This window comes from Myotis myotis, unplaced genomic scaffold (assembly GCF_014108235.1).
Source record: "Myotis myotis isolate mMyoMyo1 unplaced genomic scaffold, mMyoMyo1.p scaffold_m19_p_2, whole genome shotgun sequence".
NCBI classification, from domain to species: domain Eukaryota; kingdom Metazoa; phylum Chordata; class Mammalia; order Chiroptera; family Vespertilionidae; genus Myotis; species Myotis myotis.
Genome location: NW_023416324.1, coordinates 210,156,206 through 210,181,309, shown reverse-complemented (window position 1 = coordinate 210,181,309; position 25,104 = coordinate 210,156,206). Strand labels below are relative to the sequence as shown.

The window sequence follows — 25,104 nt, the reverse complement described above, 5'->3', positions numbered from 1 at the left end:
GAAAGAACAGGATGTTGTCCAAGTTGTATGAGTTTCCTGTGGCTGCTATAACAAAATACCACAAACTGGAGGGCTTAAAACAATAGAAATGTATCCTGTCGTAGTTCTAGAGGCCAGAGGTCTGTCATCAAGGTGTCAGTACGGCCACGCTCCCCTGCAGGCTCTGTCCCAGGCCTCTCCCAGCCCTGGCGGTGCCGGCAATCCTCGGGGTTCCCTGGACTGTAGTGACATTACTCCCGTCTCTATCTTCACATGGGTCAGGGAGAAAGGCCCCCAGCTGTGCCTGTGTCCAATGTTCCCTTTTTAAAAAGGAGACCAGTCCTAGTGAATTAGAGGCCACCCTGCTCCCATTGGCCGTGTTAGCTGAGCACGTCGGTAACGACCCTGTGTCCAAATGAAGGCACACGGTCCCCGAGCTAGGACTTTAACATGTGACCTTTGGGGGATACAACTCAACCCACACACACCACAGGGGGAAAATACACCTGATTTCAGAGCCTGTGAGAGGAAGCCAGCCTGGGGCCCAGAGACAAGATGTCCCCTGCAGGCCCCGCTGTGGGGCAGGGCGGGCTGAGCTGAGGTGTGGTGAGCGCTGGGGCTCACCCCAGTAAGGCACCACCCCCCCCAGAAAAGCACATTCTAGAACTCACAGCTCCATAATCCAAAGAGAAGACATCCAGCGTCCTGGGCTCCAGATTTTCTCAGCAGTTTCACAGCAGCCCACAGAGGCGAGAGACAAGAGGGGGTAAAAGTGACTCCTCCATCAAAGACAGGTGGGGGCAGGGGGGCGGATCTCAAATGTCACGACACACTTAGAACAGAGTCCGTGTCCTGGGCTCAGGTCGAGTCCTCAGCAGCATCACCCCCAACCCCCACCCCCCAGGCCGGGCCCAGGAGCTCACAGCCCCTTCTGGGCCGGAGAGAACAGCCTTCCCTTTTCTTTCTGGGAAACAGACGGAGGAGTGGAACAGGCCGTGGCTTGCGCTCTCTCCTGTCCCTGTTGGCGGCAGGGTTCCATTTTTATCAGCAGGGGTGTCATTTCAGCGTCCCTGGGCCTCTTAAGTGGGACTCCCCTGCAGAGCTAGGGGAGAAACTGCACCTCTGAGTAGCTCTTCCCATGATGTCCACCCTGCTCGGGGGGGGGGGGGGGGCGGAAAGGACAAAGGCACCTGCCAGGCGAGCCCCACTCTGTCCCCACGAACCAAAGGCTAATGAGCCTGAAGTGCCGACCCAGGTCCACCCACACAGCACCCCGACAGGGCCTCGGGGCCAGGTCTGCACGCACGAGACCTCCTTTTCCTCTCGGGGAGCAGCAGACGGCAGCCAGGTCACTACTGTGAGCCAGGGCAGGCTCACAGACACCCCCAGAATAGGCCGCCCTCCCCGGAGACACACACCTTGGGGTTTCTCTTTCTTTCCCCCATGAGGAAAGAGGTCCGGTGGCCTGCTGGAATTTAGGCCACAGGGTGGAGCTTGCTGGTTGGCTCGGGGCGGGGGAGGGCTGCAGGAGCATGAGTGGCATCAGAGGGCTCTGGGGTCTGTAATCTCAACTTCATCTCCAACAAATGGCCTTGACCAATGGTGTGAGCCCCAGGGGAGTGGAGGCTGAGAGCCCAGGAAATGAAAAGAAAAACACGCTCCAAATAGAATGAAAAGGAAAGGCACCATGCCAGCTGCTCTATCAGCTGGAGGATGCTGGTTCCCATGGCAACTGGGTGCAGAGGGAGCAGGCAGGGCCGCCTGGCGAGGTGGAGAGGCCCTGGCACAAGTTGCCAGGCACCCAGCAGACACTGCCCATGCTGGGATTTTTGAGGAAGCAGCTGGATTCCAGCTGTCCAGCCCTCTTGCCACAGCCCTCCTGGCAAATGCACACGACTCGCCTACACAGCATGTGCATGGGTATTTATAGAAAAGGGGGTAAAAGCAGAAAAAAGGTCATGATAACGTTATCTCTTTTCTTACGTGCACAGACCAAGTTCAGCGCTGCTCGGGAATGTGCAAATGGCATTTCTCCTTCGCGGGGTGACATGGAAATCATGTGGTTGGGGCCTTCTATTGGTTCACTTTGTTCCTTTTGTTACACCCCCTTCACGCAGGAAGCTGTCACAGCGACTCTGATTGCTCCTGTTAGCGCAGAGTTGAGGGGAGGAGTAGCAGCATGCCAAGAAGACAGTACCGAGGGCCCCTTTCTCAGAAAGAAAATAGCTTGACTATCCTGAGTGTGCAAGCAGCACAGCCTCCTTGTAAAGCCATCAGACTAACCTGATGTGGGGGTGAATCGCCAAAATGGCAGCAGCCACAAGGCCCCCAATTCACATGCGGACACTGATTTCCCATAAGTTTTTTTTTTTTGCATATAAAACAACTAAGAAATACTATGTTTAATTGTTTCACACGCGGCATGGTGAGAGAGAAATAGGCCAGATTTAACCCACATGTGGCTCACCCCTTCTTCCAGAGGGCGCAGCGCCGGCTCGCTGTCCACCCCCCGTGAGCGTGTTTGCTCGCGCCTGGGAGAGTATTTCCGCACTCCGGTTCAGTACACGCTGCGGGCGACGCTTCTCTTTCCACCCAGACTTTCCTCACCTCACATCGCTTTCTCAGTTATCTTAACGACCGCTCCGTACCAAAGTGGCTTCAACTAGTTCCCATTGGGGCCGTTTAAGTCACTTCTCGTTCGGTTCGGTGTTTTTTACAACAGATAAGCGGCGATGAATACCTTTGTGCACAGAGCTGTTTGCTTGTGCCTAATTCTTCTCTTAGGTGAATCCCCCAGAGTAGACAGTCGAGCTGAAAGGGTGTGCCTTTCTTCATGGCTCTTACTGTACGGCCGCCAACGGCTCCCACAGACCGCACGAGCTGCTGCTGCGGCACAGTGATGTGCTGGCTCCCGCCCACCGGCCTGAGAACCTCAGACAGAGGGGTGCAGACACCCCCACTCCCTGTGCTCCCCATCAGCGGGAGGATGGAGAGCACGTTCACATACAAGAAAGTTAAGGTCCCCAAGTGGGGAGGGGGCCACGGAGCAGCCAGATCTCCTGGCGTGGCCCTCCACTTCCAGCCCCCGGGTACGACCCCAGGGGCCAGCACACTCTCCCTGATCCCGGAGGGTGGCTTTCTACCCAGATCACACCTGGCCCCTTTCCTTCTGTTCTTTTGTGGGACACCTTGACATTGAGTAATGACGAAGACCGAGCCAGGTAGCAGATCCGCCTGTCAGCACGCATGTGATGGGAAAATTGGGGGCACCCTGAAGTCGTCTTGGGGGCCGGACTGATAGCGTGCAGTGCGGCCACCCCCCGGGCACCGGAGAAGGGCTTGCTTTTAACAAGGCCGGGCTCTGTGAAGCCGCACCAGCAGGTGTGTGGCGCGTTCGGTGAAAGCAGCTGGCGGCCCAGCCGGGAGGACGTTGGTGCGATCCCGCCTCTGTTGGAAAGCACGGGGCTGTCCGTGTGTGTCCAGGCCCGGAATGTTCCGGAAGAATACCCCACACCGCAGCAGGGATCCCCAGGGTGTTCGACTCAAGAGGAAAGGAGGGGGTGATGTAGGAACTTCGATTTTTTTTTTATTTTACTTTACTTCTGTGTTGGTTGAATTTTGTGGAAGGAACGCGCTTTGCTTTCGTCATTTTAAAAGGTTTTTAGGAGCTTATCTGTAATGAAGACCCATGTTTCCAAGAGCCCACTGTACCTGTGGAGACCCAGCAGGGGCCCTGGGGGTCAGTGATGAGGCGTCTCTGGCTTTATGACTTATCCTCCACAACAGATACGACCAAGGGCGTCTGTAGGGTTTGCTCTGGGCTTGGCATGGGGTTTGCAGTTTGTTTTGCTCTGAGGAGGTGCCCACAGTCCCTGCCCATGTGAACACCCAGACTGAAGCAACGGTGCAGACTAACCTTTGCTTCCCCCCTAGGACCAGCTGCCCCTGTAAGTACAGTTTTTTGGATAACAGCAAGAAGTTGACACCTCAACGCGATGTCCCCACTTATCCCAAGGTAAGATGAAATTCTGCCTCTGAAGATAGAGCGTCTGTGTCCACAGCCCCGGGCACAGGCCCCGCCCTCGGCCACCCTGGCCTCCTGGCCTGGCCGCCCAGTGTCTGCACATTTGCAGAAACAGCTCCTGCCGCGGCCGTGGGCTGCGGGACGCGCCTGTTCTTCTTAAGCAGAATAGTTTTCTCTTTGACGTTTGTTGAGCCAAGTGGTCCCAGACCATAGCTTACTGTGGCGGGAGGTAAGGGCTAAATTTCTAAGTAAATTTTTTAAAACCTGCTCTCTGGGATCTTCTGTCCCTGAACAATACGCTGTTATTATGAGAAGTTTTGCTTTTCGGTCACAAAAGATTTCTCAGTTACCAGAGACCCCGGGCCCTTGTGAAAGCAGCAGGGCCCCGGGAATTGGGGAGGGGGGTCTCAGGATGGCGGTCACCCATCTCAGCAGAGCCCTCAGCTGGTGAGTGAACGAGCCCCCGGCCCAGCTGACCTTCAGCGCCCTCTTGAGCTGATATTGGGGCTCCCGCTTACTCACAGGGGCCAGGGGCCTGCAGGTTGTCCGTGGTTTGTTTGGTTTTGTTTTTTAATCTGTTTTGATTGATTTCAGAGAGAGGAAGGGAGAGGGAGAGAGAGAGAGAAACACCAATGATGGGAAAGAATCATTGATCGGCTGCTTCCTGCACGCCCCCTGCTGGTGGTGGAACCCACAACCCAGGCATGTGCCCTGACTGGGAATCAAACCGTGACCTCCTGGTTCTTGGGTCGACATTCAACCCCTGAGCCACACCAACCAGGCTTGTCCAGGGTTTTCAGATGGACACCGGCGTCTCTTCTGTAGGAAAATGTGACCCAGATCTCTCACGTTCCAGCCCTAGGGAGTCATGAGGCCCAGCCTAGGTCCAAAGTACAGGGTCTCAGTGCTCCACTGCGGTTCCTTAAAAAAAAATAAACCGAAACCCCACGACCCTTGCGGAACACGATATCTAATCCCAAAACACTATGACTGGCTGACGTCTAAAATCGCAGTTCCTGTTTCCTGTGACGATTTAACTCTGACTCGTGTCCTGTAGGCCCTCAGCCCACAGCTAAACCATATGGGCTCCCACAAAAAGCAAACCCAAACCCACTTCTGAGCCAGTATTTGGACTTACACCAAGCAGTTTTCCCCGCGACTTCACTTTGCTTCTTCAAGTCAAGTTTATTGAGATGTTACTTATATGCAGTGAGTCGCATTGTATGGTGAATTTTGACAAACTCGTGTAGTCAGGGAACATCCACCACAGTCAAGGGATGGAGCGTCCCCGTCACCCCAGAACGGTCCCTCGCGCCCACGTGGGCATGCCGGGCGCTCTGGCCCTGCCTCGGGTGGGATTCCCGTCCCTGGAGTTTGCCCGCTGCCAGAATTCTTGCAGAATGTAGCCTGCAAGCCTGTACACGGGTGTCCTTGCGGGACAGAGGAAACGTCCCCGTCCCCCAGAGGTGACGGCCGTGGCTCAGCCCAGAGGCTAATGCCCTCCTGTCCTTTCCAGTATCTGCTCTCGCCAGAGACCATAGAGGGCCTGCGCAAGCCGACCTTCGACGTCTGGCTCTGGGAGCCCAACGAGGTGAGTGGGGGAGCCTCTGGGACCGGCGTCGTGGGGACGTGACGGAAGCATCCCCGTCACTCTCCCCCTGGCCTTTCTCCTCTCTGTTCTTTTTGTTGCTTTTTTCACTTGATTCTCCAGGTTTTAGTTAAGCTGACTGTTGATTGGCTCAGGGGGGTCCTGGAGACAGAACTCAGGAAGGGGATGTCAGACAGAGGAGCAGGCGGTCAAGTGCAGGGGCTTGAACCCTGGGGTGCTGACTGCAGGTGCTCACCCCCAGGGAGCATCATCGTCGAGAGTCCCCAGGGGCCCTCTGCTGACCCCACAAACACCCTCTCAGCTGCCAGCTGCTGCCCACAGACCCCCCACACCGTGGAGATACACCCCCCCACCCAAGAGCAGCTTCTATGGGGAAAGGCGCAGGCCGGCCCCCGGACAGGCACACGTACAGGACCTGGGAGGCGAGGCACTTGGCAAGATTTTTTTTTACTTTCCCTTTTGCTGAGAAAACACAAAAGAGGTTTTCTTTGTTTGGTCTAGTTACCTAATCATATCAGTCATACCCGTCTCTTCTGAACCTCAAGAACACAGAAAGTCCCTCATCACAGACATCAGGCCCCCAAAATCTACGGACTCTCCAGCTTTGCAGTAGCAGAGATGCAGAAAGGCTGCCCCCAGCAAGCTGCCCGCCTGGACGAGAGCGGCAGTGATGACATCCCTGCGAAGGCGGAAAGGGAGGGTCACCAGCGCTGGCCCGCTCCCAGGGCGCTGGGGTCCCCGGAGTGAACCCTGCTTGTGCTTTCATTCCTGCTCCCCCAGCAAAGGGGAAGCCGCGGCAGCACTGACCAGAAACCTGAGATTCACCTCCTCCCACCCCAGCCAGCCTGACGGGAGCCCGCCTGTGTGCCAGGGATGGTCCCGTAGCAAACACTGGACCAGATGGCGCACGTGCTCCACAACGTCCAGGCCGCGTGCAGGCTGGGAGCGTGGATATAAAGGAGCAGGAGACATTTTAGGGGAGCGGCCATCACCTGCCAGATCAATGCACTGTGAGAAATCGACTGGGTATGGGAGGCCGCGTGGCCTGGAGAAACAAGAGGTGTGACCTCTGGTCTCAACGGCCCAGACCGTGCAGGTCCCTGCTTCCGGCAGGTGGACAAGCTCCACTATAGAGACATCGAGAAAAAGCACGGTCCCTGGAGTCATTTGTCCTCAGCCACGAGGAGCAAGAGGGGAAGCCTGGCCCCTGATGGCAAAGCACCTGGGTGGGCATCGCTGCCATTGCTGTCTCCTCTGAGCACAGGGTCATGTGGCCAGAGAGAGAACACGCCTCCCTGTCCTACAACACGTGGGGTGTATGTACATGTGGAGTGTACATGCAGGGCCAGCGTGAGAGGAACCAGACAGCTCCCTGCGGGTGGGCTCGGCCTCTGTGTGGCCACCTGCTGGCCTGGGGCTCCTGCCAGCACATCTCAGTGGTCCAGAGACTTGTGAGGGGCCTGATTCTTCCCGCTGCCTGTGGTGACAACCAGAGGTGCCCAAAGACTGGACCCCCGGCCTCTGGCACATCTGGGGGTGCAATGAATTTTGGACCATGGGCGGCAAAGATGATCAATTAAAGAGTCACAACTGAAAACTGAAATCCCACCTGGCCCCCGAGAAACTGCATCTGGCCACCCACAAAGCACCTCGCACCCCGAGCACGTCAGAGCCCCCAGTGGCGATGGTTCACCTCTTCGAGCAGGAGAGATGCTGTGCCCAGCTTCACCCGGCTCCAGCCCAGTGTTCCCCCATCACAGACCAGGAGTCCATGACCTCACACGCTGCTGCCCCCCCGCAAGCTGCTGTCAGCTCACGGGGGCCGGGAAGCGCAGCGTGGCCGCCTCTACTGAGCACGGGGCTCACAGGCTGGGCCTCCTGGTCACCTCCTGAGTCCTCCACACTCCCCATCGCCCAGCTGTCTGACCAGGACCTGCCACCAGCTTGGGGACAGATGCATGGCCACCTCACTCCTGCTTTAGATACCACGTGCCTCAGCCATGGCACCAGATGGTTTCGTCTGCCGATCATTTCATGCAGCTCCTGGGGGTTGCCTGGAGCGGCGCATGGGCTGGTGGGTGGGGCAAGGGGTGTCGGGGCTGCACCCTCAGTCCGGAGGCCCTGCCATGCCTGCGCAGGCACCGGGCAGCTGGAGAATGTGGCAGAGGCAGGGCACAGGTGTGTGGCCCTGGGCAGAGAGGCGCTGGCCGGTGTCAGCTCTGCACCCCCCAGTGACATCTTCATTGCCCCTGCTTTGCAGATCTGTCTCCCTGGGCTCCCATCTAAGACCTGCTTTCCCAGAAGGCAAAGCCCACTTTGTCAAACTTTCATTTATTAAAAATAATTTAATCTGTCTTCCCTCGCTTAATTAGCTCCAGAGCTCTGAGCGATATTTAAATAGATGATAACAGTGACAGTAAATCCTCTTTGGGACTGAAAACAAAATCTATTTCAATGTGAGCAGGGTTTTTAGAAGACAGTCAGTGAAGTAAGGTTGCAGGGAGGGGAGGGCGCTTACCCAGAATGCACTCACCTTCTGGACTAAATTTAACACATTAATAAGTGGCCCAGGGGGCACAGTGAGGGTGTTGGGGATGGAAGTTGCTGGCCCCTGTACCCTCCGGCTCAGGCCTGAGGCGAGTGAAGGGCCTTTCTCTGGGGCGCAGCTCTCAGATCTGAGTTAGATGGAACAGAGTCCTGGAGACTGCGAGGTTGACCCAATGAGATTGTGCCTTGTGAGCGGAAATAAATGAAATCATCTCTGATGTGGTCCTTTGGGCGCAGCATACTCCCTCTTATCCAGCCGCTTGCTGTTCCGTCTTGTATAGAATTCCATTGACTTCTGAACACTGACTGCTCTTTCAAACCCCACACCGCTTCTGTGGGTTGCTGAATCCCCAGTCTACAGGCCTCACTCTTGGGGGACCCGGGCCAGGGAGGGCTGCCCCCTGGGGACGCGCCTGGAGAAGCTGCCCGGCTTGCCCTGCGGACCTCTCCCGGGACGGTAGGGCCGGGCGGGCGGCCTGCGTGCTGTTGACCACCCTGTGCTCTTCCTGTGCCCGCAGATGCTGAGCTGCTTGGAGCACATGTACCACGACCTCTGCCTGGTCAGAGACTTCAGCATCAACCCCATCACGCTCAAGAGGTGGCTGGTAAGTGGCAGCCCCTGCAGTCCCTCTTGAACACAGTTTCATCCAGTTACATGGGAGTGGCCATCCTGGCACCTTCCTGGTGGCCCTGGGCACTCAGGAGAGTTCTGCCAGGACATTCCGCCGGCCTGTGTCCCCACCACACACTCCCCCCTGCGCTCCTGCTCCAGGAAGTGAGACAATGGTGAGGACAGGGCAGACCAGTGCAGCAGCATGTGCTAAAGCAGGGGCGTGTGTGTGTGTGTGTGTGTGTGTGTGCAAGTATGTATGAGTGTGTGAAAGTGTCTGAGTGTGTGCATGTTTGTGAGGAAAGTAGACATGAGTATGTACATGTGCAAGTGTGTGCATGAGTATGTGTGAGTGTGTTATGAGTGTCTGTGGGTGGGACCATGTGAGTGAGCATGAGTGTGTTCGTGTGTGAATATGTGTCAGTGTGTGTGTTTGAATGTGTGTAAGTATTGTGTGCACACGTGTGTGTGTGAGTGTGCATGTGTGAGTGTATGTGTATGTAGGTGTATGTGTTTATGTGAGTATGTCTGTGAGGGTGTGCCTGTGTAAATGTGCTTGTGTGTGCATTTGTACATGTGTGGCTGTGGGTGTGAGTAGTATGTGTGTGAGTGTGTGCATGCGTGAATGGCATGTACGAGTGTGTGTTAATAGCGGGCCTTTTTAAAAATAAAATACTGCTCAGAACCAAATATTAAAGGTCAGACAGTCACTGGGACCCCGGTAGTTCCCCTGGCTTGGCCCTCAGCTCCATGTCCCAGTGTGGCTGCTCAGACACCTTGAGTCTAGGAGCCCACGGTGAAAGCCTGGAGGTCTGTCCCCACGCCTGCCCTCTGGGCCACCCGTCCTCGCCTGTCCTCACAGGAGCACTGTTGCCCCACAGACGAGGGCGGGGCAGGGAGCATCTGGGACGGCTAGCGAGGGAGCTGGAGAGGGCGGTGGGTACAGCGCGGGCGGTCAGACCCTCGTCTCCCGCAGCTCTGCGTGCACGACAACTACAGGAACAACCCTTTCCACAACTTCCGGCACTGCTTCTGCGTGGCCCAGATGATGTACAGCATGATCTGGCTCTGCGGGCTCCAGGTGGGTCTGGGGGAGCCCCTCCAGGGGATGGCAGGGACGCACCCCCACCCAGAGGGACAGACAGCCTCGGGCTCCGCAGCAGCTCCTCCACCCTCCAGGGAACCCACCCAGCCCATCAGTGTCATCGCCCACCTAGGCGAGGCGCTTCTGAGTCACTGAGCAAGTGGGCCCCCCTCACCCCACCCCAGAGAGGGGGCGGGTCCTCTCCCACCAGGCCAGCGGCTGGAGGGGGCTTCATCCTGCCCTTATCATTCGTTCCACCCCCCTCCACCCCCTCCTCACCCCTACCCCCCTCTCTAATCCAGGAGAAGTTTTCCCAAATGGATATCTTGATCCTAATGACCGCAGCCGTCTGCCACGATCTGGACCATCCAGGATACAACAACACGTGCGTGCACGGTGACTTTTCGTTTTAAAGGGCACTCGGTTCAGCTCAATACTCAGACCAGCCCCAAATCGGAGCGTCAGCAGAGGCCTCCGACCCCCCAGCACCACCTCCATGGGACACAGCTCCCCACTTTGGAACTTTGTCCAAGGCCTTGGGCCTCCCTGGGCAGACCCTTCAAGGTCACCAAACCCTACGAGGCTGCCACACCCTCTGTGGTCCTGGCTCCAGGCTGTGCCTCTGCACAGGCCTGAGCCCTGGCGGTACCTGAAGCAGGGCCTGATGCCCACACGGACAGGGATCTCACTCTGGATCCCGCCCCCCACGGCAGCCTCCCCACCCTGTTCCCACAGGGACCGTGCCAGGGCTAGGACTGAGCGAGAGGAGGGTGGGTGAGCGGGGAGTGGGAGGGGTGCACGGTGGGCTTTGCTGGAACATTGATCCGTTCCCGCCTCTTGGAGGCAAAGGCACAGAGTCCCACCCACCTGACCGCCGCAGTCCCGACCGCGTGGCATTGGTTTGCGTTCACAGTGACACATGGCTTCTTTCTGTCAGACGTGTGTACCTGTGTACTGAGTTTTATTTTACGCACAATGTGCCCGAGAACCTTGCTGCCATGGTCAGGACCATGGATTCTAAGGCGTGGGAGCCCGTGGGCACCTACTCCCTCAGTGCCCACCCTCGGTGACAGGCCAGCACGGGGCCTGGACCGCAGCATCCGACTCTTCTCCCAAATGCCTGCCTTTTGCACGTATTGAAATGTCTGCAAGGTGCCATCCCGAAAGGCCCGGTGCCTTCAGGGCACCGTAACAGAGAAATGGAGACTTCTGGGTGCTGTCCACCTGGTAGGACTGTAAAAACTTGGGATCATCTCATTCAAGGGGCAGGAGAGAGTCAGGGGAGCCGGGAGAAGTGAGTTCCTGGCACGGGCAGAGTGCAGCCGCCTTCACCAGCCCCTTCACAACTGCCTCCCAGCCCCTACGGCAGCACAGTACCCCTCAGCGTGTTGCCCTGACACGCGGGCGCCTCCGAGTGCGGGCTGCTGAGGCTCCTGCCCCCTCACCCCCAATTCCAGGTACCAGATCAACGCCCGCACCGAGCTGGCCGTGCGCTACAACGACATCTCGCCCCTGGAGAACCACCACTGCGCCGTGGCCTTCCAGATCCTCGCCCAGCCCGAGTGCAACATCTTCTCCAACGTGCAGCCCGACGGGTTCAAGCAGATCCGACAGGTGTGCGGGGGTGGGGGCACTCTGCCTGCAGGGTGAGGGGGATTTTCAGGGGAGACAGTGAGCACGACCACGAGAGAACCCCTTCTCCAGCTGAGGCTCCCGGAAGCTCCCGGTCACAGCAGCGCCCACAGGGACCCTGGGGAGCACGCCCCCCTTCCCACCGCCTCCAAGGCCACATAGCGCCCAGGAAGAGGTGCACGCCCGGGCCTGCGTACCTGGGAGTCCACTGACGGCAGTTCACACCCAGCGTTGAACTTATCCTTGGAGATACGCCCTCTCTCCATTGCCACGCAGCGGGGAGAGGTCCACAGACGCTGGGTAACTTGCCCAGGGAGCACAGGGAGTACACAGCAGACCCTGGACAGACATACCTGCCACATCCAACCTAGCTGGGCCCTGACCACTGTCCCCTGCCACCCCCTGACCCAGTCTGCCCACTGCCCACTTCAGCTAAGAGACTTGACCACTTCTCGGGGCATTTTGGGAGGAGACTGAGAGCGCCCCCTGTCCTGAGGCAGACACTTCCACTCACCACAAATGACAGCCCTCGCCCAGGAGGTCCCACCGAGCGCGTCTCTGTGCTCCACCCTCTGAGGGAGGACATCAGGGCGACCTTTGGAGGAATGTAGTAGGTTGAATGGTAGCCCCACCCCTGCCAAAAAAAACAAAAACAAAATGTATGTCTACCTCCTGACCCTCGGCCTTGTGAAGTTACCCTTAATTGGAAAAAGGGTCTTCACAGCTGCATCGTTAGGATCGCTAGGTAAGACTGGCTTGGGCTAGCCAGGCGGGCCCTAAATCCAACGACAAGTGTCTCTACAAGAGACGGAAGAGGAGAAAACAGAGATACACAGACGACAAGGCCATGAGATGACAGAGGCAGAGACTGGAGTAATGTGGACACAAGCCAAGGAATGCTGGGCCACCAGCAGCTGGAAGAAGCAGGGGACCCTCCCCTGGGGCCCTGGGAGGGAGCAGGGCCCTCCGACACCTTGGATCCAGGCTTCTGGCCTCCAGAACCCTGAGATAACACCTTTGTGGTCCTCTGTGTCCCCGGGTCCATGTGGATGGCAGCCTGGGACACTGCACAGGAGCCAAGGTCCACGTCTGGAGGAGCCACGCCCTGACAGTCCATGGATGAAAACCGCACCCATGAGATGTCTTCGTGGCCTTCCCTGAAGATGCGCCTGATAAAGGGTCTAGAATCCAGAGCTGGGAACCCTCCCTCCCGCTGGAGGCTGATAAGCTTCATATATGTTTCCCCACTGGCCCTGCTTCCAGGAAGTTCAGAGCTAAATGCGGTGCTTACTGTCATCGCTGAATCACCGGTTCCCGGGGCAGTCCCTCCTCAAGCCCAGGCCTCTGCCTCCCTCCCATGTTTATGGAACCACCGGGCAAGCAAGTGCCATGTGCTGTTCTGAAGAGCCCGAGGGAACCTTTCTCTGAAGCAGGTAAAGGGCAAGTCCTGGAGACAGCACTGCATTGGCTGCTGCCCCTGACGGCTGCCCAGCGACCTGGAATGCATACGACCTGGAGAATCCGAGCACCTGAACGCCCCCTCGTGGGAGACCCAGCGACCCTGGGGAGGAAGTGCCTGGCTGGAGGAGCGGCTGACCCCACAGCCCAGATCTTCCTCGTGTCCGCCCTGGGGCGCACAGGGTTGTCCTGCCTCAAACGCCTCATGTTCAAACGAGACTTTTTCTGAGACTAAAATCAGCTGTCCCAATTTTTAAAAATATTTTTATTGATTTCAGAGAGGAAGGAAATGGAGAGAATAATAGAAACATCAATGATGAGAGAGAATCATTGATCAGTGTCCTCTTGCATACCCCCTACTGGGGATCAAGCCCAAAACCCAGGCATATGTCCTGACCGGGAATCTAACAGTGACCTCCTGATTTGTAGGTCGACACTTAACTGCTGAGCTATACCAGCCGGGCAGTTGTCCTGATTTTTAATAACATTTTGTCACTGAATATTTTGAGGGCTAACTCCTCACGGCATAGGTCCTTCCCTGCTACACAGTTAAATCTTCACAGGGAAATGGCACCATTCAGAATGTCAGTCGTGCCCCCCTCCTCCCAACACATCTGAGATGATCTGTGCTGGGTGACTTGAGCTCTGCATTTGATGATTGTGGTTTCATTTTTTTTTTAAAAGTAGAACACCATGCTCGACACGGTGGTGTGTTTGTAAATGCTTGTGGGTGGGTGGATGGATGGATCTACAGACCAACGGACAGACAGATGGACAAGTCAGATGGATAAATTGATGGGTGGATGGATGGATGGATGGATGGATGGTCAGATGGTCATGGTTTTGAATTATGTTACTTTTAAGCCAACATCTGATTAGTAAGGTAATGGATTATTTATATTAAAAACTCATTGCGTCCTCATTTACAAATTCGTTCATAGAAGAATGCTATTGTACATAGACAGACTTTGATCACTCCCAAGCAATAGGTACACATGTCATCACACACAGATTAGATAACGGGAAAAATACCCTTGGAAAATCGGTCATTGACCTCCAACAAGACCACAGGCCTAGGTGACTAAACCACGGGGAAGCCTTTGTCCGCGGCCAAGCTGCCATCCATGAGGACATTGTCCTGGGAGACCTGGTGTGGCTGCTGCTGCTTCACAGACACAGCGCAGGGGGAGGGGTCAGGCTCCGCTGGGCCTGAACGCCAGGCTTCCACCCTCCCGCTGCAGCCTGGGCAGGGCCCTCGGCCTCGTCCAGTGTCAGCTTCTGTATCTAAAAATGAACACAGCACCCTAGCTGTTTTGGCTCAGTGGGTAGAGCGTAGGCCTGTGGACCAAAGGGTCCGGGGTTCGATGCAGGTCAAGGGCCGGTACCGCGGTTACAGGTTCCCAGGCCCTGATGGGGCTCGTGCAGGAGGCAACCAATCAATGAGTTTCTCTCACATCAGTGTTCCTCTCTGCCTTTCCCTCTCTCCTCCACTCTCTAAAAATCAATGGAAAAATATCCTCAGGTGAGGATTAACAAAAATAATAATCATGAATAAAATGAAAATGAGGACAGTGATTCCTAGACACACACAGGGCTGGCATGAGGTCTGTGCAGAGACTTGGTGTGTGCAGAGGGCTCAGCACACAGTCGGCGCTCAATGGGGAATGCTTGGGATTTGCCTGGTGTTCATGCTTTGCTCTTTCGCTCTTCAGGGCATGATCACATTAATCTTGGCCACTGACATGGCCAGGCACGCAGAGATCATGGATTCCTTCAAAGAGAAGATGGAGAACTTCGACTACAGCAACGAGGAGCACATGACCCTGGTGAGTAGGCTCATTTCGCCTCTTGGGGGTCGGGGAGCTGGTGAGGGAGTCCTTTCCCCAGCTCAGACCAGAAACCGAGAAACCGCAACTCCTACTTGCCTTGGAGGGAGGTGCCAATAAAGCTGGTTTTCAAAGGTCCCAGTCTCACCAGGAAGGCCGCCTGCTGGGAACCTCCCCCAGTAAAGCTCCGTCGTGGCTACGGGCAGCGTTTTTGCACGCTCCCTCTCATTCTGGTGGGAGGATAGTAAGCGGGTAAAGGCGGTTCATCTTGCTCTGGTTTCCTGAGAATATAGTTGGCTCTCCCACAAAGGACAGCCCGGGAAAACATGCTGAACCCAGCCTTTCGGAGGGCAACTTGGGGACCCGGTGGCCCAGGCCTGAGGCCTTGATTCAACCCCCTCCAGGACGGCCGTGCCCTGCTGGCCCCAGCCTGGTGTCGGGGGCAGCGTCCCCCCGAGGCCTGCCAGGCAGAGCCCTTTGCCTGTGGCCTACAGCCCGACTCCTCACACAGGAGACGAGAAAGGCCTGGGTCGGTTCCCAGGAAGCCATGGGGCAGGGCGACGAGGGAAGGACTAAAGGGCAGTGCTCACCTGGAGGTTCAGCTGAAGTTGAGTCAAGTCAGGTTCCCCAAGGCCCCCTCCCCCCCGGAAGAGCAGCCCAGGCAGATTCGGGGCCCACAGCCCGGGTGGACCCGCACCAGACTCTGAGTGGCAGCCAGCACTGATCTCAAACACTGGCAAGTCCAGGTGACAGTCGCTGGGCCTGGAACAAGTCATTGGTGCTGCAGCCGGTCCCAAAGGCCCTCACGTGACTGATTCAGGTGGAAACGCTCTGGCTGAATCCTTGGGCCTGGCGAGTCTCCATCGGAGGAACCAAATGCATGCCCAGACCTCACCAGGCTCGGAGGGAGTCGGGTGTCCTGGGAGGACCAGAAAGGCACCCAACTAGGGAACAGCACAAACGAGATGTGGCCAGGCACAGGGCGGCACTGTGGGGGCTGAAATCGGGGTCTGGGTGGCCAGGAAGGCTGGAGAGAGGGTCCAGAGCAGGACCTGGAAGGACGCAGGGGGAGAGGAGGCTTCTGCAGGGTGGCGGCTTTGACCGGGTTCAGAGGCAGAGAGCCCGGCTACCACAGGGAAGACGCGGGCCTGGGAGCAGGGGGCAGAAGCTAATGCCACCTCTGACATTCGGGCAGTCTTGCTAATCCTGGGCTGCGGGGGATAGGAGGAATCTGCAGTTGCCCATCCTATTCAGGGGTTAGGGTGCCAAGGCTATGCCCTCGCTGCGTTTACGTTCACCCTATATTTCTAATGTGCCGCTTTGTCACTGGGTGTCCCAGCACTGTCCACTCCTATTACCCTTTTAACCTCTGATTCCTAACGTCACATGAGTGAGAGTCTGGAAGCTTTGGCTAGAAATAAATGATCAAGATTTATTCAAGGATCTTAGGATTTGCCAACTAGAAACACAGCTAAGCCAAAACCCAGAAATGTCCCGGAGAAGAAAGAAAAGCTAAGAGTACTTATAGCAAAGTGTACATTCTGGAGAAGGACCAGTGTGCATTTTTGGCCCTCGGATTGGTCCAGATGGTCTGGAGGATGGACGCCAGGAGGTCTGGTCACGTTCAGCGGTCTGGATACGAGAACATTCTTTTCTTAGTCCTTCTGAGGTCATCAGAGGATTACCTGCAGGTCTGCTGTATGTCCCGGCATTGACACGGGACTGGAGAGTTCAAGTGCAAGTTCCCAGCTGATTAGAACAAGACTATAATCATCTCCTCCTGCCTTAGGCAACGTGATTTTAATAATTTAGCAGCTTGACTGTAGTGGCTCCATTATTCATCGCTAACGATGCCTCTCTACACTTTTTCCTGTCTCTTCAATAATCAAGAACTTCATAATGTATATTCGTATGACAGAAGGTCCTGGTGTTAAATGGGCTGTTCTACCACTCAAGGTCCCGCCGAGAAAACATTCTGAGCCCTAGCCGGTGTAGCTCAGTGGATAGAGCATCAACTTGCGGACGAAGAGTCCCAGGTTCGATTCCGGTCAAGGGCACGTACCTCAATTACAGGCTCCTCCCCGGCCCGCGCCCTGGTCAGGGCACATGCAGGAGGCAACCAGTCGATGTGTTTCTCTCACCTCGACATTTCTCTCTGTCTTTCCCTCTCCCACTTTCTCTAAAAATCAATGGAAAAATATCCTTGGGTGAGGATTTTTAAAAAAAGAAAGAAAAACATTCTGATCCTATGGGGGTGCAGTGATGCCCCTCATCCTCCCCAATTGAGGCTGAGGGTCGAGATGCAGACCGCCAGGGACCCCACCACAGGCGCCCTGGCTGAGCCATGGAGGGGCAGCCGAGCTCAGCCCCGTCCACAGCCCCGCCCGCTCCTGGGGGCCACGTCCAGCCCAAACGGCGTGGGTTCCGGTCTGCGCGCCATTGCCTGACCCCAGGCCTCTTCTTGCAGCTGAAGATGATTTTGATAAAATGCTGTGATATCTCCAACGAGGTGCGTCCGATGGAAGTCGCAGAGCCTTGGGTGGACTGCTTATTAGAAGAATACTTCATGCAGGTAAGAGTATTTTACGGGAATATTTCGTGCACAGCAGTCACGCCTCCGGGCGCTCTGCCTGGCCCCTTACGTGAGGCCCAGTTTGAATCGCAGCAGGCGGGTCACAGTGGACACAGACGGGTCGGCAGAAGTGCCTCCCGCCCCCAGAAAGCCTTCACGGCAGGCGCACAGCCAACGGGAGCGGGAGCGAGGCTGTCATCTCAGACCTGGGAGGCATGGCTGCCTGGGAAAGCTAATGCTGTGGAACTGCCGCCGGTCACCACTAAGTAAGCTGCTCTGAGCGGCACACATGTCAGACAACCGCCTGAAGGTCAAGACTGCAGAGACAGGAAGGGCTCCCGGGGCGGCCGGGGAAGCTCTGATGAGCCGGCGGGGTGTCCCCAAGCTGCTTCTGCCACGGCGCGTTCTTGCGACCCACTTCGTTGGCCTCTGCCTGTGCCCTCCCCTCAGTGCTCACCCCACGGCCCCGCACGGCCCTGCACACCCGATGTAGCGCTCAGAGCAGCATCGTCTTTTCAAACAATTGGCAATTGTTATTCCTGATTTACATAACGCACCGCGGTTGGGCTGGCCGCGGCATATCAGCTCATATTTCTCCTCCTCGAAGAACAGTGATCCCCAGAGCCCCCCAAGTTCCCTGCGTGTTTCTTTAACGCTGCGTCTGCTGCACTCCCCAGAGCGACCGCGAGAAGTCGGAAGGCCTCCCCGTGGCCCCTTTCATGGACCGGGACAAAGTGACCAAAGCCACGGCCCAGATTGGGTTCATCAAGTTCGTCCTGATCCCCATGTTTGAAACAGTGACCAAGGTGAGTGACCATCGCCGCACCCGGGGCGACACAACAGACAGTGAGAAACACGGAGTGCACAGCCGTGCACGCACGCTCACACACTCGCCCACATGCTCACACGCTCGCCCACACGCTCACACACTCGCCCACACGCTCACATACACATGCACACGTTGTGGACACACGCTCACACACTCGCCCACACGCTCACACACTCGCCCACACGTTCACACACACATGCACACGCTGTGCACACACGCTCACACACTCGCCCACCCGCTCACACACTCGCCCACACGCTCACACACCCGCCCACACGCTCACACACGCTCACACACTCGCCCACACGCTCACACACTCGCCCACACGTTCACACACACATGCACACGCTGTGCACACACGCTCACACACTCGCCCACCCGCTCACACACTCGCCCACACGCTCACACACCCGCCCACACGCTCACACACGCTCACACACCCGCCCACACGCTCACACACCCGCCCACACGCTCACACACGCTCACACACTCGCCCACACGCTCACACACTCGCCCACATGCTCACACACTCGCCCACATGCTCACACACCCGCCCACACGCTCACACACGCTCACACACCCGCCCACACGCTCACACACGCTCACACACTCGCCCACACGCTCACACACCCGCCCACACGCTCACACACCCGCCCACACGCTCACACACTCGCCCACACGCTCACACACGCTCACACACTCGCCCACACGCTCACACACCCGCCCACACGCTCACACACGCTCACACACTCGCCCACACGCTCACACACACGCTCACACGCTCACACACTCGCCCACACGCTCACACACTCGCCCACACGCTCACACACACGCCCACACGCTCACACACTCGCCCACACGTTCACACACACATGCACACGTTGTGGACGCACGCTCACACACCCGCCCACACGCTCACACACTCGCCCACACGCTCACACACCCGCCCACACGCTCACACACTCGCCCACACGCTCACACACCCGCCCACACGCTCACACACTCGCCCACACGCTCACACACCCGCCCACACGCTCACACACCCGCCCACACGCTCACACACCCGCCCACACGCTCACACACCCGCCCACACGCTCACACACCCGCCCACACGCTCACACACCCGCCCACACGCTCACACACCCGCCCACACGCTCACACACCCGCCCACACGCTCACACACACGCCCACACGCTCACACACCCGCCCACACGCTCGCCCACACGCCCACACGCTCTCACACTCGCCCACACGCTCACACACCCGCCCACACGCTCACACACCCGCCCACACGCTCACACACCCGCCCACACGCTCACACACCCGCCCACACGCTCACACACCCGCCCACACGCTCACACACCCGCCCACACGCTCACACACTCGCCCACACGCTCACACACACGCCCACACGCTCACACACCCGCCCACACGCTCGCCCACACGCCCACACGCTCTCACACTCGCCCACACGCTCACACACCCGCCCACACGCTCACACACACGCCCACACGCTCACACACTCGCCCACACGCTCGCCCACACGCTCGCCCACACGCCCACACGCTCACACACTCGCCCACACGCTCACACACACGCCCACACGCTCACACACTCGCCCACACACTCACACACACGCCCACACGCTCACACACTCGCCCACACGCTCACACACCCGCCCACACGCTCGCCCACACGCCCACACGCTCTCACACTCGCCCACACGCTCACACACCCGCCCACACGCTCACACACACGCCCACACGCTCACACACTCGCCCACACGCTCGCCCACACGCTCGCCCACACGCCCACACGCTCACACACTCGCCCACACGCTCACACACACGCCCACACGCTCACACACTCGCCCACACACTCACACACACGCCCACACGCTCACACACTCGCCCACACGCTCACACACTCGCCCACACGCTCACACACTCGCCCACACGCTCACACACTCGCCCACACGCTCACACACCCGCCCACACGCTCACACACGCTCACACACTCGCCCACACGCTCACACACACGTGCATGTGAACTGTAACTGCCCGCCGGACACCCCACCTGAAGCCCCCCTCCACCTTAACACCAACACGCCCAACACTCTCCCCCCACCTCCCACTTGCCCTCCCGCCTCCTGCTCCCCACAGCAGCACACCCACAGAACCTCCCGCTTCCCCTTCCTGCGCCACCAGGGCCAGCCTGCTAGTCCCCACGGAGACCTCCTCCGAGTGGCCCTCTGCTCGCGGGGCCCCAGAGGAGCCTGTGTCAGCTCCTCTCACCGTCACCTTCGGAAGAACCTCCTAAGCGGTCCCATCTCCATCTCACTCACTCCACCCAGCACACGGCTGTCACCAGGTTAACCTTCAGGAAGGAGGTCTCCCCCTCTCTCCTGAACCCTCCATGGCTCCCCACTGCCCCAACACAGGCCCATGGTCCCCCGTCCTCCGTAGCACCTCTGTCTGGCAGGACGGCCCGCAGCTCCTGGTCCTGGCCTTTCTTCCAACCTTTACCACCAAGTGCACCCTTCCCTCCCCTGGGCCCCCAGCCTCACATGCTGCTCCCTCCATCTTCCAGAACCAGCTCAGCGCTCCTTCCTTAAGCCCCGGGCACTGTTGCTTCTCGGGAGCTGCCTTCTTGCTCACAGCGTTCTCTCCACACACTGCGCCTTCACAGCGGGCGAGCAGAGCTGGTCCCGGCTGCAGTGACGCGACCACAGGCCCACCCTCCCCTGCAATAGGGCGGAGTGTGACCTTCCCGGGAGGAGAGCTGTGTGCACAGGGCCCCGGGTGGGGAGGGAGGGGGGAGGCAACCTGTGCTGAGTCTCAGCGAATGTCCAACAGGCGGACAGACTGGAGGACAGAGCCGTCCAGGCTGGAGGGCAGGCATGAGCGAGTCCCTCCAGGCTCTGGGGCTGTCGGGGGCCGAGTGGATGAAGTTGGCTTTGGAAGATGAGAAAGTGCAGTGTGGACAGTTGGGGGGCAGGGGGACACGGGAGGGGAGAGTTGGGGAGGGAGTGGCTTCTACCAGGTCCCTGTGAGAAGCAGGAGACAGCGGGGACCGTGGAACCAGGTGGGCAGGTGGCAGGCGTGAGGGGCTCCAGGAACCATTGACCCGACAGTGTCAGAACCTTGGTCACCTCGGATGCCATAGAGGCCACACCCTGGGGGCTCCGACCGCGCCCCGTGGACGGATGCAGATTCCCGTGCGATCCACTGAGACACAGGACCTGCCCTTGTCCCAAACGCTTTCCGTCGCCTCAGCGGCGGACGGTTGACCGAGTGTGTCCCCCTCCAGCTCTTCCCTGCGGTTGAGGAAAGCATGCTGCAGCCCCTGTGGGAATCCAGAGACCGCTACGAGGAGCTGAAGCAGATGGACGACGCCATGACGGAGGTAGGGCCCCGCGGGACAGCGGGTGACGCGGGCTCCGTCCACGCTGCTGGCACCGCGAGGCGGCCCCTCTGGACGGGCGCTCGTTCCCACCCAAAGGAGAGGCAGGCCGACCACATCGGGGGCTCTAACGTGGTTGGAGGTCACATGACAGTGCCGCCCGCTGTGAGGTGACGAGGGTCAGCGTCCACGGCATCTCCCTCCCCCAGCAGCGTCCGGCCAACGTCCTCCCTCTCCTCCCCCTGCCCCTGCGCTGACCTTGTTCACTGAGAGGCTCCCCCTGGCCTGGGAAAAGCCACCACCATGTCCCGTCCTGGCTCTAGGCCACAGACTCTCCCACGGGGCAGCTCGGCCCCTCCCAGGGGCCAGGGAGACAGACCGGGCCTGGCTTTAGGGTGTTTGGGGATTGATAGTTTTCAGGGGAGGTCCAGTTCACAGGCTCAGAGCTGGGGTCGAGGTTTCCCCCAAAGCCCCCCAAGTTAGTCTGGCCAAGGCAGGACCCCGGGGTGTGCGCATCTCTGCGTCAGGGCCCCCTGCCTCTTGGGACCACCCACTGACCTTCTCACCTGACCTCCACCCACCCCAGGTGTGGCCTCCCCTCTCCCCGGGGGCCCCAGTGCAGCTGGAGCAGTCTCCCTGCTGCTTCATACTTTGGCCCCATGTGGCTGTGGCTGACCTCACCCCATCCCAGCCTGTGCCCCCCACCTGGCTCTGCACCATGTCTTCTTCACTGCTCACCTCAGCCAGGGCCTCCCCATCACGGTGCCTCCACCTGCCTCTGCCACTGGGAACTCCCGCCATGCCCTGCTGAGGCTCGCCCTGTGTTGCTCTCAGCCTCCTTGGTGCAATGCTGGACGTAGAGTAGGTGCTCAACACATACCTCCCAGCCCACAGCCCAGCCATCTCCATCTCTCTAGTTAGATTCTAGCACAGGGGTGGGCAAACTTTTTGACTCGAGGGCCACAATGGGTTCTTAAATGGACCGGAGGGCCGGAACAAAAGCATGGATGGAGTGTTTGTGTGAACTAATATAAATTCAAAGTAAACATCATTACATAAAAGGGTACGGTCTTTTTTTTTTTAGTTTTATTCATTTCAAACTGGCCGGATCCGGCCCGCGGGCTGTAGTTTGCCCACGGCTGTCAGGTCACAGGCAGGTGCTGAAACTCCAAAAGCTAAGAGCAGATGATACAGAGGACGGATGTAAGAAGAGGCGTCCCCCTGCCCAGACCCCCTGCAGGAGAGCTGCAGAGCCTGACTCTCCAGGGCCATCCACACGTCATCTCAACGGAGGCCTTGAGCCTCCAAGTCCCAGGCCCCGGCCGCCCAGTGGGGGCCACTGGGACCCTCCACGGCCCCTTCCTGCCCCCAGAAAGGACAGACCAGAAAGGAGGTGAAAGGGATGTGGACTCCACAGTCGCCACGGCCAGTCCACGGGGCTGTGTGCACTGCAGCCAGTGTGAGCTCGCCGTCCAGGCGCCCGGCAGTGGCCGCACCGGGTGAGGCCTCCCGTAGCAGGGAAGGTGGCCCGTGCACCGAGCTGTGTCTGAAACGCTCACACGTGTGTGTTTGGCACCACAAGGTTGCAGACGTTCGTCTCAGCTTCACGTTTTAGCATCTGCAGTCAACGGGGAGCTCCCAAGCAGACGAGCAGCCACCCCTCAGGGTCCCCGAGCCTGACTTCTCTGTCTGTCCTGGTTACAGAGGAAGAGCGAGAGCCGGGCAGGCGGGGGCACCGACAAGTCGAGGGAGAAAAGCAGAGATGGGAAGCCAAGCGAAGGTAATGCTGTTGTGCACTGATTCCCAGCAGTTCCCAACACAGTGGAGCTGGATTGGAATCTGGGGAGGGCGAGAGGGAGGGAAGGGGAAGGGAGGGAGGAGAGAGGAAACCTGAATATCAGATACTTTTAAATAAGTAAAACGTGTATGCCTTGCTCAGAATAATTAGAATCAGGCTCTGAAGGAGGGGGCATGCTTTAGTTGATAGGAAAAGGTCAGTAATTAGCAGGTGTGCCACTCCTAAGGGAAAACGCTTTTTTCAAGCTTTTCACAAAGAAAGTATTTGTTAGCATGGCTGTGATCACCTCCCCGAGCACTTGTTGGCATCAGCCATTCCCTCAGTCCATGCAGAAGGCAGACCAGCCATTCGGCCTGAATAATGAGGACACGCCACCCAGGTGGCTGATGGATCCTTTGGGGGAGTTTCGGTTTATAAAGCAGCAAGGTGCCGGCATGAGAAACTAGGTTTGGTTTTATTAGAGGAACAGAGGTCCCGGCACCCAGCAGCCAACAAAGCAAGCCTTGGGGCCAAGCTTTGCACTGGAGACTCAACCTCTGAGCCTCAGGCCCCGAGTCTCTAAATCACCATCATGTTGTGGTTTTAGCAGTTAACCAAGCAGAGGGCTGGTCCATAGGAAGCACTCCGTAAATGCTGGCTTTCTTTTCTTTTTCTTTCTTTTTTTAAAATATGTTTTTATTGATTTCAGAGAGGGAGAGAGAGAAGCATCAATGATGAGAGAGAACCATTGATCGGCTGCCTCCTGCACGCCCCCTTCTGGGGATCAAGCCCGCAACCTGAGCATGTGCCCTGACTGGGGAATCGAACTGTGACCTCCTGGTTCATAGATGGATGCTCAACCACTGAGCCACACCAGCCGGGCTGGCTTTCAATTTTGAAGGCAGATCGTATTTTTTGAATGGCTCAGAAGAGGGATCGAGATGGTTTTATTTTCCCTGAACATGTTCAACAATATGTCCGATGGCCTCATTTTTCAAACACAGTGCGCGACTAGTCCTGTGACACTTGCGATATCGCCTGCGCGTTTCAATCCCAATGAAGACAAACCCGGAGTCCGTTTCCCTCCCGAGCAGACCTCGCCTGAAGGAGGAGGACGTCCGTCCACGGTGCCTGGGCCCGGCCACTCGGCGTGAGATCCTCCGCGGGGAGAAGCTGATCCTGACGCCCTGGCGCCCACGCAAGGACCGTTTTGTTCAGTGATACAAAAAAAAAAAAGGAATTCATGATGCTGTACAGAATTTTTACTTTTAAACTGCCTTTTAAATAATATATTCTTATACAGAAATGGGTCCTGTTCTTTCTCTTCGTGGAGGAGTGTGTCTGAGAAACGTGCTGGCGTGGAGACAAGGACGCTGTGCTTTCCCGCAGACGCATCCAGAGCGCCTGCCCAGTGCGATGCGATGCGCTCCTCGCGCAAATTCCGCATTAAAAGCCAGGCCGCTGCCCGGAGCGCCAGGCCGTGCGTGTCCTGTGTTTGTGAGCTGCGAGGGCACTGGTGCCTGTGCGAGGAGGTGGGGACCCCAGGCGGCCGGTCACACTGTAGACAACAGCCGATCCGTGCAGGACACAGACGTACCGCAGGCTGGTGCCTATGCACCGAGAGGTGGGCATGGAGCCGTTAACGCACAGATAAGGAGCCGAGTTGACCTTATCTGCACAGCAAGGGAGGAGGAAGCTGTCCTTTCTTCCTGCCTTTGTCTTAGGGACAAGCATTGGGAACTTTCTGGGTGGCCC

The 25,104-nt window shown here is 57.9% G+C and overlaps 1 protein-coding gene across 4 annotated transcripts in view; it reads left to right on the top strand.

Moving 5' to 3' along the window:
- The window catches only part of PDE9A (phosphodiesterase 9A), an 86,582-nt gene extending 61,997 nt beyond the window's left edge, over positions 1–24,585 (top strand). For 3 of the 4 annotated variants that reach the window (XM_036351439.1, XM_036351441.1, XM_036351442.1), the window contains 12 exons: positions 3,913–3,994; positions 5,520–5,594; positions 8,678–8,764; positions 9,746–9,850; positions 10,156–10,238; positions 11,311–11,467; positions 14,656–14,769; positions 17,237–17,341; positions 18,019–18,147; positions 21,480–21,575; positions 23,277–23,352; positions 24,354–24,585. In XM_036351439.1, the coding sequence (XP_036207332.1) occupies positions 3,913–3,994; positions 5,520–5,594; positions 8,678–8,764; positions 9,746–9,850; positions 10,156–10,238; positions 11,311–11,467; positions 14,656–14,769; positions 17,237–17,341; positions 18,019–18,147; positions 21,480–21,575; positions 23,277–23,352; positions 24,354–24,364 (1,120 nt within the window). In that variant the 3' untranslated portion in view covers positions 24,365–24,585. The remainder of the gene's footprint in view (positions 1–3,912; positions 3,995–5,519; positions 5,595–8,677; positions 8,765–9,745; positions 9,851–10,155; positions 10,239–11,310; positions 11,468–14,655; positions 14,770–17,236; positions 17,342–18,018; positions 18,148–21,479; positions 21,576–23,276; positions 23,353–24,353) is intronic. The other variant, XM_036351440.1, reaches the window with a different exon arrangement.
- Positions 24,586–25,104: the final 519 nt, after the last annotated feature.